This window comes from Diceros bicornis, chromosome 4 (genome assembly GCF_020826845.1).
Source record: "Diceros bicornis minor isolate mBicDic1 chromosome 4, mDicBic1.mat.cur, whole genome shotgun sequence".
Lineage (NCBI taxonomy): Eukaryota > Metazoa > Chordata > Mammalia > Perissodactyla > Rhinocerotidae > Diceros > Diceros bicornis.
In genome coordinates, this window is record NC_080743.1 from 87,721,555 (window position 1) to 87,742,565 (window position 21,011).

General features: G+C 39.5%; 1 protein-coding gene across 5 annotated transcripts in view; it reads left to right on the forward strand.

Moving 5' to 3' along the window:
- Positions 1-698: 698 nt before the first annotated feature.
- ABL2 (ABL proto-oncogene 2, non-receptor tyrosine kinase) overlaps positions 699-21,011 on the forward strand; it is a 114,318-nt gene continuing 94,005 nt past the window's right edge. For 2 of the 5 annotated variants that reach the window (XM_058539970.1, XM_058539972.1), the window contains exon 1: positions 701-1,071. In XM_058539970.1, coding sequence (XP_058395953.1) covers positions 915-1,071 — 157 coding nt within the window. In that variant the 5' untranslated portion in view covers positions 701-914. Of the gene's footprint in view, positions 1,072-21,011 lie in introns of all 5 variants that reach the window. The other 3 variants (XM_058539969.1, XM_058539967.1, XM_058539973.1) reach the window with 3 other exon arrangements.

The window sequence follows — 21,011 nt, forward strand, 5'->3', positions numbered from 1 at the left end:
GCTTCTCCAATGAGACTGTAGAGTGCAGACAATCAAAGCGAATGCAATTTAACATCATGAAATAATTTCAAAAAATTACAATGAAATAATAATATAACTTTTTACCATCTTCATGTAAATTCTGTATAATTTTAATTTTAACTCTAGGCCGCTGACAAGGGTGTTTAAAGGGATTCTCCTGGGCATTTTAGGGATCCTCACCTGGATGACAAGCACCAAATGCCTTGTGCTTTTCCGTCCCAACTGTGCCTGCTAATGAGCTGTGCACCTGGGGCGTTCAGGTCGACTGATTGATTTGACAGGTGGAGGTGGGACACAGAAGGCTTTAGACGGACCAACCCCAAAAGGCGGTAGCATGTGGAGCCGAACGTGGGATGGGTCGGCTAAAGCGGATCCAGACTTGGGAGGCCGAGGCGCGGCGAAGACACAGAGGCGCCGAAAGACCTGAAGCAGAGGTAGACGTGCAGATGAGGTGGGCGCTGGGGGACCCACCCTGCGAGAAGGCGGGGCGGCGCGGGCGGGGCGGGGCCGGGGGCGGGGCCGCGGGGCGCCCTCCCCCTGAGCAGCGGAGGTGACTGGTCGGGTGGGGGGCGGGCGGCGCTCTGTCCCACGCTCTCCCAGCGCTCGGTGGTTTAAAGATGGCGGCGGCGGAGGCGGCGGCGGCAGTGGCAGCGGCAGCGTTGGGGGCGCGGAGCCGCGGGAGGGGGAGGGAAGGGGAGAATCTGTGAGTCGCGGAGAGGCGGCGCGGCGGCTGCTGTGAGGAGACCGGGTGCGGAGCCTCCGGCGGCCCGGCCGCTCAGGGCCGGGGCCTGGACTGGGAAGGAGAGGCCGGAGCAGCGCCAAGAGCCGAGGCCGGAGCCGAGGAGGAATGTGACCAGGGGTCGGCGGGGGCGCGGGAGTACGCGAGCGCAGGGATGGGGCAGCAGGTGGGCCGCGTCGGGGAGGCTCCGGGGCTTCAGCAGCCGCAACCCCGCGGGATCCGGGGCAGCAGTGCAGCCAGGCCCTCCGGCCGCAGGCGGGACCTGGCGGGACGCACCACGGAGGCCGGCTTCAATATCTTTACCCAGCATGGTGAGTGTGTCCAGGAGCCGGGGTGAGGACGTGAGGGAGGCCAGGGGTGGGGTCGGGGCGGGGTGGGAAGCAGACAGGCAGCCCTAGGGGGTCGGGGGTGGAGGGGTGCCTGGGAGTGGGGGCGGAATCTGCTGCCATCTGGGCCAGTCACGGGAGACGAGTCACACCCCTCCCCCCTCCCGTCTCCAGCCTGGCTGGCAGCTCCCGGGGGCGGAGGAGGAAAGAGAAGTGGTCTTAGGGACTGTGGATGGACTGTCCTCTACCCTGGGACGGGACTGTGCGGCTTAGGGATACTGTGGACAGTATCCCCAGAGGAGGGAAGGATGAAGGGAGGTGTGAGCCCAATCCCGGAGGGGTTTGTATAAATCGGTCATTAGCGAAGGAAACATGAGTTGTGCCTTAAGAGACTGGGAAATAGGAACTGAATCTCAGGAGATAGTGGCGTATAAAGTATATGTATAAGGCGATAAGCAGTGCCAGGATAGTGAACAGTGTCCTGAAATAACTTCTATGGGAAAGATAAGGTATCTCAGCACTTTTGATTTTTTTTTTTTTTTCCGCAAACTGGAAATGAAGGACTTTGCCAAACCATCCTCTGTTCTAGTCTTCTGAGTAGGACACAATTCTGAGATGGCTGGCAGAGGGTAGAGGTTGGTGGGCATGGTTAGGACTTTGAGTATGAACTGACGTTTTTCTTTCTACCGTATATGTGCATGCATGCATACATACCTAAATACATACATTCTCTATATAGTCTGCAACCTATTTGGCCTCATTATCAAGGTATTTTTAGAATGTTTTTCTCCAAACTCTTTTGATCATACACTGTTATTGGTAAAAGAACATATACTCCAAGAATTTGTCTTTATTAATTATCACTCCTACTGTACTAATATGGTATGTAACTTATAAGTGTACACAGAAATAGAATTTAAGAAAGGATGAGATGAAAAAATAAGTATAATAAGAGTTCTAGGGCCGGCCCCGTGGCTTAGCGGTTAAGTGCGTGCACTATGCTACTGGCCGCGCACTGACACACCGCTTCTCCGGCCATGCTGAGGCAGCTTCCCACATACAGCAACTAGAATGATGTGCAACTATGACATACAACTATCTACTGGGGCTTTGGGGGAAAAAAAAAAGGAGGATTGGCAATAGATGTTAGCTCAGAGCTTGTCTTCCTCAGCAAAAAGAGGAGGATTAGCATGGATGTTAGCTCAGGGCTGATCTTCCTCACAAAAAAAAAAAAAAACAGTTCTAATATATTTTTATTTCCTGCAGCCCAATGGATCCTTTTGCAGTTTCTCTGAGCTGCACCCACACCACTTTTGAGACCACTTTTCTAGAGGAAGGAAGAGTGGAGAAGGGGGAAAAATGAGATTGACCTTCATGGGGTTGAGATGCCCTAAGACCTGAGAGAGGCTGAAAAGATAGATGGGACTTCTGTATAAAGGACTGGATATGAATAGTTGAGGTTGGATGAGAGGTGGCAAACTGGAGTTTCACTGAAGAGGCATATAGAAAATAATAAAGGATAAAAGAGACAGGGTGTTGTATACTGCACAGTGTGGGGAAGAGGAGTAAGAAAAAGAAGTGTGAACTATTCTTTAGAAATGGAGTTTTAGAGGGAATAATGATAGATGGTAGTATGCAGAGAAAGAGATGAACCAAGGAACTGTGGCTGCTAGGTGAGTTGTATCAGAGAGTTCTGGGCTTGGACTTTGTGAATAAGCTGAGTTGTTTCTTAATGAGGAGATATAACTGATTTGGGGCCATTCAGGCGTTGCATGTCTACTATTAAAGATGTGAATGAGCTTCTCTTCCTGGTATATGAACATTTTATGAAGGTGCTATGTGAGTTGATCTTTATTGACATCACTTCCTAAAACACAGGAGGAAAGAATGAGTGAATAGTTTTCAGGGAAGAAATCATCCAAGTAGCTTTGCTTTGTAGGAAGTGTTAGTATGCATTAAACTTGGCCCATTAGTCAACGGTGATCTTTTCCTCTAGCATCTTATTCAGGACATAAGATTTTCAGAGGAGGAAGTCGTGAAGAATGGAATAGGAAGAGATTTTGAAGGATAGATAGGATTTGGATCTGTGGAGCAAGAAAAAGAGGGCAGGCTGGGCAGGAGAAACAACTTGAGCATGAACAGTGGGAATGAACATGATTTGTTGATGGGATAGTGAGGTGACATCTGTTAGGAGTGAAGCAAATCCGCCAGGAGTGAATCCTAGAGCAAAAAAGGCAAGAATCAAGTTCTGGTCCTGGCTCTGCTTGGTTGGGTGATTTAGTCACTTACTATCTTTGGACTGTCTTTGGGTTTCTTTATCTTTAAAATGTTGGACTGGATTATCTCTAAGGTACCTTCTGACTCTAAGATTTTATGATTCTAATTGAGAAGCAGTGGGAAGAAAACTTTGAATGCATTGGATGGTTCTGAGTTATGGAAAATGTGGCAGAGGAATTTGTATCAGTTTACCTCATTGGCTAGTTTATAGGATACGTCAACAAACCCCAAGAATGAAATGCTGAAAGACTGGCCTTGAGTGGAGGCAGTGGAAATAGGAGGGGTAAATTCTAGGGATAGTTCATTCATTCAACAAACAAAAGTATTTTGAGGGGCTGGCCTGGTGGTGCAGTGGTTAAGTGCTGGCGCTCTGCTTTGGCGGCCCGGGGTTCACCAGTTCGGATCCTGGGCGCACACTGGCGCACCACTTGTCAAGCCATGCTGTGGCGGTGTCCCATGTAAAGTGGAAGAAGATGAGCACGGATGTTAGCCCAGGGCCAATTTCCTCAGCGAAAAAGAGGAGGATTGGCATTGGATGTTAGCTCAGGGATCTTCCTCACGTACACGCACAAAAGTATTTTGAGCACCTGTTAGGTTCTGGGGATCTTGCTGTGAACATGACAAGAGTCCCTGTCCTTGTGGAACTTAAAGGGCTTCATGATTCGATATAGAGGATGAAAAAAGATCACTTTGGAATATTTATTAAAGGCGTAAACTCTGGAGCCATCCTGTCTGGCTTTGAAACCTAGCTTGGCTGCTTGTTATCTGTGTGACCTTGGGCAAGTTATTTACCCTTGTTGTGCCTTGGATTCTCCATTTGTAAAATGGGGATAATAAGAGTACCTAGTAATAATAGTACCTTGATTAAATGAGTTAATATATGCAGGGCACTTAGAATAGTGCCTGGCACATAGAAAGAACTAAATATGTGTTAGCTGCTGCCACTACTACTACTACTACTACTATTATTATTATTATTAAAAATAAGAATGAGTCAAAGACTGTAAGGTTTCAAAATTGGCTGAGGTGGTGATTATTCTGTTGACAAGTTTGCAAGTTAAACGCTGATCGAAAGGATGGAAATACGGTAAGTTTGTTGCCAAAGACCAGTATGAAAAGAATGGAATTAGCAAATAATATAGGAAACAAAGATGAAGCGAGTGCTGTTTCTAGACAGATGGGTGTTTATAAACTTTTCTAGATCAGAGTTTCTCAACCTTAGCAGTATTGACATTTTGGAGTGGATAATTCTTTATTGTAGGGGGCTGTCCTATGCTTTGTCAGATGTTTAGCAGTATTCCTGGCCTTTATTCACTAGATGCCAGTAGCACCCCTTTCTGGCATCCCTCTCCCCCAGTTGTGACAACCAGAAATGTTTCCAGACGTTACTCAATGTCCGCTAGGGGGCAAAATTGCCCCTAGTTGAGATCTCTGTTTAGAAACATGTAGTCGATTCTGGACCGGCCCCGTGGCTTAGCGGTTAAGTGCGCGCGCTCCGCTGCTGGCGGCCTGGGCCCGGATCCCGGGCGCGCACCGACGCACTGCTTGTCCGGCCATACTGAGGCCGCGTCCCACATACAGCAACTAGAAGGATGTGCAGCTATGACATGCAACTATCTACTGGGGCTTTGGGGGAAAAAAAAAAATTAAAAAAGAAACGTAGTCGATTCTGAATTGAATGAATAAATGAATTAGATTCAAAAGCTCCTCAGTGGACCTATCATTTGACATTAAAAAAAAAATCTGGATCCTAGAACTAGTCTACAAATCGCTGTTTTGAGTTTCAGTGTTGAGATATTAGCACATAATTTCATGTATGAAAGTTAGGTCTGACAGGCTGTTGAGTTCACATGTAGGTTTAAATGTACATCAAATATTGTAAGTAGTTAATCAGTAAAAATGTGCATATGTTATAGAAATGGTTTATCAGAATCCATGAGTTTTCTTCTGTAGAAATAAGAAATGGTATTTTCTCATTGAAAATGAGAATGGTATTTTTTTATCGTTAGTATGTGGGTAAATTGTTATAGTAATATGCCTTGCCAAAAGTGATTTTTGTGAATGTAATTTAGAAGGAATAAAAATAAGAGGGCTGTTTTTGGTATGAAAGGGGTGAGTGCTGTGTGACTTGTCTGAACTCTGCTATTGGACCTTTTTGGTGAGTTGATGTTTTGTGACTAGTAGTCTAGGGTTGAATATTACATGTCTTTTTAATATCTGACATACCTCACAACAGTTGAGTGATTTCAATTTTACTTCCTTCTTTCACTCATTTGCCGAAAATACTATTAAAAATTAACCTTAAATTGTGAAGTTTTGAATAACAAAAATTTTCCCTTAAACTTATCATTTTAAGTGGTCTAATTTATCTTCTTTTAAAACATGGATCTATAGTTCATGTTTTAATCTTGGCAAAATGAAAAATGTGGGCACCCCAGGTTGAAAATGATACTGTAGAAAAGAACAGGCAGGCTTCTGCAAAGGGAATTTTAATTATGGTGACCTAGTGTAGTGGTCGCTGATTCTAATGAGAACTAAACTTTTAAAAAGTCAGCTGTTAGATTTTTATTAACCTCCAAATCTGCCTAAGTTACAGATATATAGCTGTGTCTGTATTTTTAGCAAAGTGACAAAATAAGTTGTGGTACAGATTCTGTTATCACAGCCTAATTGACAGTAAGGTCCCAGGTAAATTGTGAAATCTGAAGTGTCTCCTTAAGGATCTTCAGCATGCTTTAAAAAGAAAAAAGCCAAACAAAAGAAAAACCAACATCTTTCCCTCTCCAACCCCCATTCTATGTTGTTTTTCATATCCGCTCCCTTTCTGTATCAAAATTGGGAATGACTACGATGATAATTTACATTTGTCTAGTCTTTTTAAAGTTTATGAAGACCTTTTATGTCCTTTATGTCATTTGATCTTTACAACTACTCTGAAATAGGTGGAAGCAGGTATTAATCGTCCCATTTTATAGATGAAGAAGAGTTAAGAGAATTAAGTGACTTCCCAAGGTCACATAGTTGTTAAATTATGGGACTGAAACTCAAGCCTCTGTTTCCAAATCTTGCCATAGTGTAGAGAGTTAGAGAACATCGGTTTTAGAATTAGATAGAATTGGATTCAAATCCTGCCTTATGTTTGAGATTAGTAAGTGGTTTACAATTCCAACCTCAGCAGATTGTTGAATTAAATAATAAAATTATGTAAGGCTCTTAACAAAGTGCCAGGCACTAAGTACTCAAAAATTAGCAGTTTTGTTCTCATTGTTATTTGCTTCAAGATGGTTGTGAAGATTATATGAGTAGTATGTGAAAATGTTTTGTAAGCTATCTGAAACACTGCTATTGTTATCATGATGTGCTAAAAGTGTAGAATTGTCTTAGCATTTACCTTTTGTCTATTTTCTCTGAGTCTCTGTATTTCCCTCAAGTGACTCTTGATTATTAAAGGACTTTTAGAAAGCAGCAAACAGGTAGGGAAATTTGGTGGATCTGAAATCATAGGAGAATCTGAAATCACATTAGGCCTACCTTCCTCTGAAGGTAAATGTTAACCTCTTAGGACAATTTGATTTAGGAACTGGGTGTCAGTCAGAGGACACACAGCCCATGGTTCTATTTCACTCACTCTTTTTGTAAGGATGTTTTTTCTTCCTTTGGAGAAGTTGAACCAGAAACACAGGCCAATGCAAATGTAAAGTTTAGATAGAGACCTCATTCTAGGCTGGCACGTTTGTTTGCTGGTTAATATTTAATGACTTTTTGTATTATAACCTTCATCCAACATCTTTTAAGACCTTTTTGTGTCTCTGTGTATTATTTTTACCTCTGGTTATAAAGTATCTTGTTAAAAGCATGTTTTAGTAGGACTTTTATATTCTTGATTTTGTGATCAAATTGGGCTTTTTCTCATATACTTCACACATGAGATTTCAGAATACTTAGGAATGTTAACCTCAGGCCGGCCCCGTGGCTTAGCGGTTAAGTGCGCGTGCTCTGCTACTGGCGGCCCGGGTTCGGATCCCAGGTGCGCACCGACGCACTGCTTCTCCGGCCATGCTGAGGCCGCGTCCCACATACAGCAACTAGAAGAATGTGCAACTATGACATACAACTATCTACTGGGGCTTTGGGGGAAAAAAGGAGGATGATTGGCAATAGATGTTAGCTCAGAGCTGGTCTTCCTCAGCAAAAAGAGGAGGATTAGCACAGATGTTAGCTCAGGGCTGATCTTCCTCACAAAAAAACAAAAAAGAAGAATGTTAACCTCATCAGTCTTAACAGATTTCTTCTGGAATAGGTGAATTTGGAGTTTCACTGTAGATACTTCACTAAAACATATAGAACAGTTGTTCTCAAACTTTAGTGTGGAGAGCTGGTTAAAATACAAATTGCTGGGTCCCAACTCCCAAGTTTCTGATTCAGGTCTGAGATGGGATTCGAGAATTTGCATTTCTGACAAATTTCCAAGTGTTGCTGGTGCTGCTGGTTGGGGCCCACACTTGGAGAACCATTGGTAATGTGAGATTAAGAAGAGTAATGGATTAAAGGTGATTCAAACATTGTCAGTTGTGTCAGAAAACATAATGTATTGACTCGGTTCTTAAAACTGGTTCAAAACTCCATTTATTCCAAGTCTAGTGTCCACATGAAAGTGTCCTCTGTCTTTTACCATCTTTTGGTGGCAGGAAGAGATGATGTCTTTTTGCTTTGGCCTCATCTCTTTCTCTCTCTCTCTCTTTTTTTTTTTTTATGAGGAAGATCAGCCCTGAGCTAACATCTGTTGCCAATCCTCCTTTTTTTCCCTTTTTTCTCCCCAAAGTATTAATATGTACCTCATATATATGTAAATACATAGAAAGTTTTGGGAAAATATATAAACGATAAACAGTAGTTTCCTCTAATAAAAGAATATGGATCGTGGGTAGGAATATCAAAGGGGACTTTCATGTCTAGTCTATATGCTTCTGTACTGATTTTTTACGTTGAAGTACATCTTCATATTTTTTACGAAAGTAAATGGCATTATATGAATTTTTTTCTTTTAAATTTTTTTGGCTTAATATCTTAAAATTTTTTTTCTGTGCCAGTATATGTAGATTTCTCCTTTTCAACAGCTTTATAGTGTTCCATGCTCTAGATCTATATTTTAGCCATTTTGTTTAGATACTAACCATTTTCTTATTGATGAATATTTGTTTACAAGATTATTAAAAAAGATGTCCTGTTTTTTTCTTTTGGTATTTTTTTCACTTATATTACCAACTTGAACCTATCTAAAATTTATATATTTATGTATTTATTTGAGGTTGGAAATAATGTTTTTCTATTGTACTAATACTAATTAGTGAATAGTTCATCAATTCCCACTGTTTTGAAGAGTCATATTTCTCATATATTAAATTCTCAGATGTACACAGATCTTTTTAAAACTCTCTCCATGGGTCCGTTGATCTTTCTCTTCCTGCACGTTAACATATTATTTTAATTATAGTTTAATTATAAGCTTTAAGTGTATATGTTTTTCTGGGTAGCTCCCCATTATTGTCTTCTTTTTCAAAATTTATTTGGATGTTATTGCATATTGTATCTTCCAAAGATCAGATTTAGAAATCTTGATGAGATTTGATAGTGGTTATGTTAAATTATAGGTTAATTTGGAGGTGAATTGACACTGTTGCATTATTGTGTCCTTACATCTAAGAACATGGTATCCCTTTGCCAGTCTAGGTCATCTTTTATGTCCTTAAGTAAAAGATTTTTCATTTTCTTCATATTGTTTTTGGACATTTCTTATTAGGCTTATTCATGGACATTTTATAATTTTTGTTGTAATTGTAGTCTTTCTGCATTATATTTCCTAATTGCTTATTGCTACTATGTAGGAAGACTAGTGATTTTTTTTTTTTCTGGGAGGAAGATCAGCCCTGAGCTAATCCTCCTCTTTTTTGCTGAGGAAGAATGGCCCTGGGCTAACATCCGTGCCCATCTTCCTCTACTTTATATGGGACACTGCCACAGCATGGCTTGACAAGCGGTGCATCGGTACACGCCCGCCCAGGATCTGAACCGGCGAACCTTGGGTTGCTGAAATGGCGAGCGCACACTTAACCACTGTGCCACCAGAAGGCTAGTGATTTTGTCTGTTAGTCTTGGGTCTGGTTGCCTTACTATAGTCGTATTGCATCTAATAATTTTTCCTTTAATTCTCTTTTTAGGTAGGCAGTCATGTTTTCTGTAGTAGTGATTTTCTACCAACATTTTTATCTTCTTAAAATTGATATTCCAAGAGAGCTTTTTTTAATAAGGATTGTTCTGAAGGAGTGTTTAAGCTGTTACTGCTATCCACCCTGATCAGAGTACCGTGATACATAATATACTATAAGGCATTTGGTTGGAGGAGGCGTGGTAGAGGTCGGTTGCAGGGGGTGAGTTCATCTATCCTTATTTATTAATTAATTCTGGCTGTTATTAGTAGTAGTAACAACACCTGTTTTGTCCATTTGATTTCTATAAAATATCAAAAGTCTAAATAGTACATATATCTGAAGTGTATGTATATAACAGAAATGTATATACACGTATATTTTATATATTAGAAATGTATCTTCAGAGAAATTTGCTGGTATATTGTATTTTAATAGGGCAACTAGTGAAATTGTTATTTCTCCACATTTTGCGTAAAGAAATGTCATTATTGGTGGTTAGCATCTAGAATAGTACAATTACTGATTAATTTATGTTTTTGCACTGAGGGGAATGTTAAGTTTGGTAAATACTTTCCTAATGTTGACTTCATAATCACGGTGCTACATCAGTAGTTGAGACCTCTGAGCATAGATTTTGGTAAATGTAAACCTTTTAGCTTTGAGAAAAGACATATTCTGTGGACACTGTAGAGGAGTTCCAGATTCTCTGCAGATGGCATCTGGACTTGTGTTTAGCTTTTGAATCAATATATTTGTATAACTCTGCTGATAACCCATCAACTAACTCTATGACCAGATTCAGTGTGGCGTGATTAATTCAGTGAAACTGATATTTAACTTTAAGGAGGTCTCAAGAAAGAATATTTTCTTTTATAAAAATGTTCATTCATCAGAAGTTAAGTTTCTGATAGCAGTAAACTCTAAAGTCTATTCTTAGTATGTGAAGAAAGCATATATATTTTTTTTAAAGATTTTATTTATTTATTTTTGCCCCCAAAGCCCCAGTAGATAGTTGTATGTCATAGCTGTACATCCTTCTAGTTGCTGTACGTGGGACGCGGCCTCAGCATGGCGGGAGAAGCGGTGCGTTGGTGCGCGCCCAGGATCCGAACCCGGGCCGCCAGCGGTGGAGGGCGCGCACTTAACCGCTAAGCCACGGGGCCGGCCCTAGAAAGCATATTTTTAAAAGGAAATATTTCCAACGTACAGAAAAGTACAGCAAATAACATAAAAGCACATCTAAATACTCACCAGATTTAACAAATGTTAATATTTTGTCACATTTTTAAAAAAAGAAAGAAAACATTATAGAGACAGTTGAATACCCTTTGCAGACCTTCTCAAGCCCATTCTTCTCTCTTCCTCCCCTGAGGTTAATACTACCCTGATGGTGTTTATCCTTCCCCTCCCAGTAAGTTGCATTTTATTCCGCTTATAATTATCAGTAGTGTGTGTGTATGTCACAGTTGGTAGCTTTGTATGTTTGAAAGAGTTACGTAAATTCTATACCAAATGTATCATCTTGCAACTTTCTTTTTTTCTATATTGTATGTTTTTGAGATATATCCATGTTGAAATAATATAGTTCAGTATTCCATTGTATAATTATACCACAGTTTATTCAGAATTTTTCATGTTGATAATAGGTTGTTTCTAGTTTTGCATAAAATAGATGCTTGCAGTTGCTATTTGCTCTGACCAGAAAACTCTCTTTGGTTATTTTTATCAGAGAAATACATGCAGACAGTTAAACAGTCAAAGAATATGACAAGATTTGAAATGAAAGAAATTAGTAGCCCCTGTCTATCTCCCTTCCTTGGTTGGCACTGTCCAGTGTGGCAGCTACTACCCACATGTGGCTAATGAGTAAATGTCCTTTGTCCTAATATAGAAGAGCTGTGTTAAAATACACGTTGTATTTCAAAACGTAGCATGAAAAAATGAACGTAAAATATCGCCTTAATATTTTTATATTGATTACATGTTGACATGATAATGTTTTAGACATATCAGATTAAATAAAATAGATTAAAATTAATTTTAGAAATTAAAAAAAATTTTTTTTTTTTTTTGTGAAGAAGATCAGCCCTGAGCTAACATCCACACTAATCCCCCTCTTTTTGCCGAGGAAGACTGGCTCTGAGCTAACATCTATTGGCAATCCTCCTTTTTTTCCCCTAAAGCCCCAGTAGATAATTGTATGTCATAGTTGCACATCCTTCTAGTTGCTGTATGTGGCACGAGGCCTCGGCATGGCCGGAGAAGGAGTGCGTGGGTGCGTGCCTGGGATCCAAACCCTGGCTGCCAGTAGCAGAGCGCATGCACTCAACCGCTAAGCCACGGGGCCGGCCCAGGACAGTGCTGCTTTAAATGGTAAGCTCTATGAGAGCAGGAACTTGATCTTGTTCACCACCAAGATTCTTGTACCTTTAACAGTGACAGGCACAAAGCTGAACCCAGTAAATATTTAAATGAGTTGATACATTTAGTAAGTAGGGAGAAAGTAGTTTCTTCATTGTTCACGTAGGGATATTATACCTGGCATGTTACAATGCAGAGGTTAGTCTATAAAGGTGCTTTGAACTAACCTGAGTTTTCTTTGCAGTTACTGATTGGTAAAAAGTTACTTTAAATTTCGCTTCGTTATCCGGGGTATGTTTTTCCTTTTATAGCTCTATTTTTAGCTCAATTGGACTTTTAAGTCTTAGAATGAAAACCTTATGAAAGCTTATGTCACTATATGTTTCATTCTCTCTTTTCTTTTGTTCTGTCGTTAACCCTGCTGTTTGGAAAAGTTCTAATGTGTTTGTAAGCTCTTTGATCTAATTATTTCAAGTTTTCTATTTCTTGTATTAACTGTCTTCAAAGCAAAAAGTCATCTTGGCCATGGGCTGTGTCAAGATGGCGTCAGCTCTGTGCAGATTTTCTACCAAGCTGTTTCTTTCTCAAGTCTGAGGTCGTGCATGTCCTTTTATATTTATATATTTATTTCTTCTTTCTTCTTGGCAGCGTATAAAATCTTTTTCTTTTTATACTCTAAAATTCTGCCTCTCAGGCAGCCCGGTGGGGCAGCAGTTGAGTTCCCTCACTCCGCTTCCGTGGCCCGGGGTTTGCAGGTTCTGATCCTGGGCGCGGACTGACGCACCACTTGCCAAACCATGCTGTGGCGGCGTCCCATATAAAGTCGAGGAAGATGGGCACAGATGTTAGCCCAGGGCCAGTCTTCCTCAGCAAAAAGAGGATTGGCAACGGATGTTAGCTCAGGGCTAGTCCTCCTCGCACACGCAAAAAATTCTTCCTCTCTTCTCCAGCTTTATTGAGATACAATTGACATATAACATTGTGTAAGTTTAAGATGTACAACTGTTGATTTGATACATTTGTATATTGTAACGTGATTACCACCATAGCATTAGCTAACACCTCCATCAGGTCACATAATTACCATTTCTTTTTTTGTGGTGAGAACATTTAAGATCTACTCTTGTAGCAACTTTCAAGTATATAGTATTATTAGTTATAATCACCATGCTGTACATTGGAACCCCTAAACCTGTTAATCTTATAACTGGAAGTTTGGACCCTTTGAACAATATCTCCCCATTTCCCCCACTCCCTAGCCCTTGTTAACCACCACTCTACTCTCTTGTTTCTCTGAGTTCAGCTTTTTTAGATTCCACATATAAGTGATATTGTTATAGTATTTGTCTTTCTCTCTCTGACTTATTTCACTTAACATAATGCCTTCAGTGTTCATCCAAGTTGTCTCAAAGGGCAAGATTTCCTTCTTCCTCATGGCTGAATAATACTCCATTGTATATATATACTACATCTTCTTTATCCATTTATCTGTTGATGGACACTTAGGTTGTGTCCATATCTTGGCTGTTGTGAATAATGCTAGTGAACATGGGAGTGCAGATATCTCTTTGGGATCCTGTTTTCGTTTCCTTTGGATATAAACCCGGAAGTGGGATTGCTGGATCATATGATAGTTCTATATTTAATTTTTTGATGAACCTCCATACTGTTTTCTGTAGTGGCTGTACCAATTTACATTCCCACCAACAGCGCAGAAGGGTTGTCTTTTCTCCACATCCTAGCCAACAGTTATCTCTTGTCTTCTTGATGGTAGCCATTCTAACAGGTGTGAAGTGATATCTCATTGTGGTTTTGATTTTCATTTCCCTGATGATTAGTGATATTGAGTGCCTTTTCATGTACTTGTTGCCATTTGTATGTCTTCTTTGGAATAATGTCTACATTATTCCAAAGGAATAATGGTCAGTTCCTCTGTCCATTTTGTAATTGATTTGTTTTTGTGCTATTGAGTTGTATAAAATTCTTCCTCTTAAAGCTTAAGAGCTTGATAGAGAAATGTTTGAGAAGTCTGTCTTAAAGGATTATTTCTGAGTCTTTACATAATTTATCACCTATATCTTTGGATTTTGATTGTCCTTCTATTTAGGAAATTTTGACTATTTCCCTGGTTTCCACATTATTTGCCTTTTCTATTTCCTCTGATGTCCTTATTTTTAAGATTAGTGCTTATTGATCTTTTTTCTATGCCTCACCTTTGGTTTTTCATTATTGTAGAATTGCACCAAATTTATTTGAGATTTGCTTGTGTTGAACTATTATGTACTCTGCTGTAGATGATTCTTCTACCTTAGCAGTTTTCTGTGGGTAATATGTGTGAGTAGGACTCTTGGTTACAAGTAATAGAGACCAACTCTAGATTATGTAATACACAGAAAATTTATCTGGAGGTAGTGGAGGCTCAAGGACAGGAATGCAGTTAGGCCGGCCTAGAAACAGGAAGTGGAAGGCTGCTAGAAACTCAGGCAATATTTATTTTATGTCTCGTTTTGGCTTCTGTTTGCTTACTTTATTCTTCGCTCTTAGATGTTCAATTCGTATCGCACTTCCCATTTTCTTTTTAAAATCTCTGCTCTGATCAAGAGGACAGTCTATATTGAACTTTAATTTCTTAGTCTCAGTTCCATTTCCCAGGAGAGTCACTGTGATTGGTGGTCAGATCACCTATAACAGGGTTTGTCAACCTCTGTAATACTGACATTTTAGGCTGAATGATTCTTTGTTGTGGGGCTGTCCTGTGCATGGTAGGATGTTTAGCAGCAACTCTGGCCCCTACCAACTAAATGCCAATAGCACTCACCTTCTAATCTCACTCACTGGTGACAATCAAAAAATATCTGTAGGTATTGCCAAAATCCCCTTGGGGATAAAATCACCCCTGGTTGGGAACCACTGACCTAGGATGTATTTGGCTCCTGTGAGCCTACCACTATGTGTGAAGGACGTTTAGGGAGAGCCATTGTGAGCTAGGCAGGTACTCAAAACGCCTGATAAGTGTTTCAGTTTTTTGTAGCAACTATAAATTTAACGCTATTTTTCATTATTGTTTGGCGTCCCTTTTTAAAATAATTTTTTTCTCATTTAAAGTATTTGGTATTAACATGTTTCTTATAAAATCTTCAACTGAAGTTGTAGAGCATGCTGTTTTTGGCCATTTCTCTGAATTTCTAAATTTCTGTCTCCTACTGGTTTGTGTTTCTTTTTCCTGAGGGTCAGTGTGTGTATGTGTGTGAGAGTGTTGGTTGTTTTAAGGTAAAATTTATGATTTTGGTAGCCAGACAGACATAGGCATAAAAATTTAGAACTGGAAGAAACCTTAGAAATCATGTATTCTGTTACAGATGGGTAGGCTAATGCCTAGAGAGATGAAACAAGTCGATCATGGACATGTAGCTTAGTAGTAGAGCACAGAAGGATTAGAGTCTAACTTATTATTTTTCTAGGTTTAGTTTCTAGTTGTCTTTTGTTGGCACCTATTTTTTGCTTTTGGTAGTATTAGTTATATAATTATTCAGCATTTAAGTACCAAATTCTGTGCTGTGTTATCTCATTTACTCCTTGGCCAGTAAATGATGAAAGTAGGTCTCAAAATAAGGCATGTCTAACTCTAAAAGTTAAGCTCCTAACCATTATGCTTTAATATTAGCATAGTAGCATTGGGAAAAGGTTGGGTGCTTATGTGCCAGACACTTTATTTTGTTCTCTCAGTTAATCCTCAAAAAAACCCTGGGAACTATACATATTTCCTGGTTTTACAGATGAAGGCGTTTAGCTGAGAGAGATTAAGTCTCCTGCCTTAAGGCCACATAGCTAGTAGGAAGCAGAATTTGGCTTAAGTTTTGTGATTTTCCCAATTCTGTGCTGCACGTAGAGGGAAGAGATATCCTGCCCTAATGCTCCACCATCTTCCCAAAGCCTTCGTGGTAATATAATAAAAGGAAAAACAAAATATAACAAATATAATTCACTTTATTAAGGATTAATAAATATTAGTTTTGTTCATTTAGAGACTAGCTTTCATGTACTATTTTTGTGCCTTTCTCAGATATTTTTTAGAATTGAATTTAAAAGAAATATTAATAAAAGAAAGTTAGATAATTACTATTGCCAGGAAAATATTTCTTTAAAAAACTATATTTAAGCTATTACTGAACTATCAGGAATGACTTTGTGTTTGCTTCCTGATCTTGATGTAAACAATTTTTTTTTTTTTTTTGTGAGGAAGATCAGCCCTCAGCTAACATCCATGCTAATCCTCCTCTTTTTGCTGAGGAAGACCGGCTCTGAGCTAACATCTATTGCCAATCCTCCTCCTTTTTTTCCCCCAAAACCCCAGTAGATAGTTGTATGTCATAGTTGCACATCCTTCTAGTTGCTGTATGTGGGACACGGCCTCAGCATGGCCAGAGAAGCGGTGCGTTGGTGTGCGCCCGGGATCCGAACCCGGGCCGCCAGTAGCAGAGCGCACGCAGTTAACTGCTAAGCCACGGGGCCGGCCCAAAAAACAAATTTTTTACACTTGCAGTTCTTAAAGCATTTGGGTTTTCTAAGTTGAGCGCTTTCACTTATAACATCAGTCAGAGCTGTAAACGTTTATAAGCATGCTGTTAATAGCAGGGACTCTGTTGTTAGACTATGTGGGTTTAGATCCTGGATTAAATTTATGATTTTGGTATCTCGACATAGGTGTAAAAAAATTTAGAACCCTAAGAGACCTTAGAAATTGTATAGTCCTGGGCAAGTTATTTATTTTCTGTGTGTCTATTTCCTCATTTGTAAAATAGTCATGCTAATAATACCTACCTTATAGACTTGTGAGAATTAAATAATTATATGTAAAATTCCCAGAGAGTGCGTGGTGAATGGTAGGTACTCAAAAAATTATAGCTATTATTATTTTCTAAAGTTGCTTTTCTAACATTTTATTGGTTAATATACTTAAGTTTCAAAAGTTCTAAATATGTTTTAAAAACACTTATGTTAAGGCTGAGTTAATTTTGAGACTTTAATACAAGGTAGTATATTGTATTTAGGCTTATTCTGTGCCTGGGTTTAATTACCAGATTTCAGTGCTTCTGGATATATGGGTAAGTATAAGTGTAGTTTTATTTTGTTTTGGTACAAGTGTCAGCATTCTGATTGAATATTTCCATCACATCACTTAGGTAGATCATAATCTTTCTTTCCTCTCACAAAGAGCACTTGGATTTAATTTTTTTTTTCTTTTTGTGAGGAAGATCAGCCCTGAGCTAACATCCAATGCCAATCCTCCTCTTTTTTGCTGAGGAAGACTGGCCCTGGGCTAACATCCGTGCCCATCTTCCTCCACTTTACATGGGAGGCCGCCACAGCATGGCTTGACAAGCAGTGCGTCGGTGTGTGCCCAGGATCTGAACCTGCGAACCCTGGGCTGCCGAAGCAGAGCGTGCGCTCTTAACTGCTTGCACCACTGGGCAGGCCCCACAAAGAGCACTTTGAAATAATCCTAAAATATCTTCTTATTTATGTAGATAGAAAAGCTAGTTGTAGAGGCCTTAAGAAAAAAAAAAACGAGTAGTGAACTGGAGCTAACTCCAGAAGGTGGTGGAAGGGAGGGTTGTATGTGGATACACTGGGGGTCATGACACTCCATGGATGAGAATCATTGTACAGCTGGCCTCGTGGAAGCTGGAGCTGGTAAGCCATTAGAAATTAAGACTGCAGACTCCATCTTTCTCTTTCAGGGGCTGCAAGGTTTTGGCATCTTTTTTGCTCTGTACATCTGTTCAACTTTCCTTTCTTCCAGCTGGCTTTCTGGGTTTCAGCTTGTATATGGAGTATAATGGCTGCTCAGCTTCTCTTTGTCATGACAACTCAGTATATTCCTTTGGCATTTATCCCAGCTGCTAAATGGCTCAGTCTTTTTCTCTTAAAATGTAAATCACTTGTTTATTGAATGGACAGTACCTTTATATGGTTCAAAATTCAAATGGTATGGATGTGTTTCTACCACCCTCTTTTCTCCTGGCCACTCTGATTTTGGCAGTCCAAATCACCAGTTTCTTCTGTATACTTCCAGAGATATATTATGTATATATACACGTGTGTATGCATGTATATCCCCCAGTCTTTTTTTTTTTTTTTTTTTAAGACCAGTGGAAGCATATTATATAATGGAAGCATGTGTATACTTTTTTGCACCTTACTTTTTTCACTTAATTTATCTTGGAGATTTTCTCATGTTAGTAAATAAAGAACTTGCTTTAAAAGAAAGAAAGAAAAAAAAAGAATGTGTAGCATTTCACTGTATGGATGAATTATATAATTAGGTTGTTTTCAAACAGTGCTGCAGTGAAAAACCTTAATATAGATTTCCCCCACTATCTGAAAGTAGAGCGTTCCTATGAAACCTTTCATAAGCTGAAATGGTATAAGGTGAAGAAGCAATTACCATTAATTTATATAGGAAAAAATTTTGAGTATTTTCAAACCCAAAAAATAACCTACCAAATCATACCAAATAACACATAAAACCTAAAATAACACTAACATGTAGTAAAAGCATGATATGATAAATGAATGATATGATAAATACACAGCCTATAGAAAGTGGAAATAATATACGTACAGTGTAGTTTCACTCAGAGCGTCGGGAAGACAGCAAGCACACTAGAAGGCTGAGAGGCGGCGGTGGTGGTGATGGTGTGTTAGGCTGTTGTTGGAGGCTGGGGTGGTGGGAGGTGTAGGAGACTGGGGTGTAGGAGAGAGAAGAAGAGGATCATCTGTTAACATCTCATCATCATCTGCATCCATCAGGGCAGGCAGGTCACTAATGTCTACTCCTTCTATGTTTGCCTGCCTTGATTTTGAAGCGTGAGACTGGTCAGCTGATGTGGAAGCCTTGAAATACAATATGCTTGACTGCTTAGCCTTTATAACAGCTCGCTGCAAAACAAATACTGAACGCTATTTTTGCTTTTTTCTTAAAAGCAAAAATCTTCGGATTTCTTGTGGTTAGTGAAAACAGGTACCAATATACGGCTTCGTAAAAGTGAAGTGGCGTAAAGCAAACTTTCGGATATTGAGGGAAACCTGTATGTATCATTTTAAACGTGCTAGTTGGCTATAGAATAAATGCCTTGAGTTGGAATTGCTCACAGAAAGGATATGGGGATTTCAAAATAACCATTTATTGAATAGACTATCTTTTATCTACCTTTATATACTAAAATCCTGTGTGCATCTGATTCTATTTCTGGATTTTCTGTTCTGTTGATTTGCCTGTCTAATTATGTGCCAGTATCACACTGTTTTAATTATAGTACTTTTAGAATGTGCAGTATAGCGTGGTGGTTAAGAATATAGACCTTTGTGCTAAACTGCCTTGCTTTGAATCTTATCTTCACCACTTCCTTAGCTGTTTGACTTTGGGCAAGTTACTTAACATCCCTGTAATTCAGTGTCCTTATTTGTAAAATGGAGATGATGATAATACCTATCTAGTAGGGTTGTTATGAGGATTAAATGAGTTAATACATATAAAATGCTTACAGCAGAGTTTGGCATGTAGTTAGTGCTATATAAGTATTAGCTCTTTATTGTTGCTGCTATCTGGTAGGGCTAGTTCTTCAATGCTCTTCATTTTCAGAATATTCCTGGCTATTCTTACTTGCTTTTTTTTAATATTAACTTTAAAATCAGTTGGTTTGTCTGGTTAGGATAGACTAATGGGTTGATAACAACAGCTCCCCCTCACCCCAATCTTAGTGGATTAACACATCAAAAGTTTGTCACTCATACTACCTGGTCAGTGTGGATCAGTATGTGTGTGGTGGGGGCACTTGGCAGGAGGTGGGAGAGGGGGTTTGCCCATCTTTTGTCACCCAGAGACCCAGGCTGATGGTTTTCCACCATCATTCTAGAATGCTAGCAGTTGGTATTGCAGAGGGAGAGAATGGTGAATCAAGTACTAGTGGAAACTTTAAAAGCTAGAAAAGACATACATCACTTATGCTTATATTTCATTGGTCAAAGCAAGTTCTATGGCCTCACATCATGTCAGAGGGATGGGGAAGGTGCACTTGTGCTATGTGCCTGGAGGGTAGCTAGAAATATTTGATGGAAAGCAGTAATGACTACCATGGTTTGCTCTGCTGGTTGCTAAATATTGGGTCACTCTTTGTGATATGTGCAACACATTAGCTCCCTCTCTTACAGAGAAAACCCAAATTTCTATCTAGTAACGTTGTTGAGCTCAAACTCGAGAATCTCTGAGTGGTGTTCAGAGTCTATTAGTCCGTTTCAGAGGAGGTTCCTTTTGTCCAGACAGCTGTGAATGAAACAGATAAGTTATCAGCTGGTCTATTAAAAAAGCATCCTAATTAGTATTTTCTTAGGCTCTTTGGTGGGTGGTGGGAGTGGAGATGCTTGGGAACTTCCACTTTTAACTCTACATACATCTATATTATTTGATTGTTTTTTATTTTACAGTGAGCAGGTATTGTGTAAAGAGAAATATCTTAAGACAACCTACCACAAAAGAATTCTCTTATCTCTTATTTATACTAAATTAAATAATGTATAATAAGTGGCACAGCCAGAGCTGGAATGTAGTGTAAGACTTACTCTTAACCCACTGTGCTTTCCAGTATACGAAGATGCCTCTCTTAATGCATGGTCTTCTGTGTATATCTTTCTAGCAATAATATAAATGTAGATTTTTTTATTTGTAGTGAACAAAGAAAGAAAAAAAGCTGTTTACTTTGAGGAGGAGGATCTTTGGGAAAATAACAGAAGTGAAGAATGATCTAAGGAAGTTACCTTGAGAGGAGGACCTCAGTGAAAGGACACTTAGTACTAATATGATGGACTAATGTGATGGTACATATTAACTGGTTTCTAACTGAAGATCTTCCCTGGAGTGTTTAGTTTTATTTTATTTATTTTTGATCACTAAGTTTTAAGGGGACAGGTTACAAAGCCAACAGAAGAATGGCCAAGTGTAAAATGTTTGTATTTTATATTACTGTTTGTCCAAGTATAAAATGATCTTGGTCAGTGCAAGATCTTGTTCTCAAAATA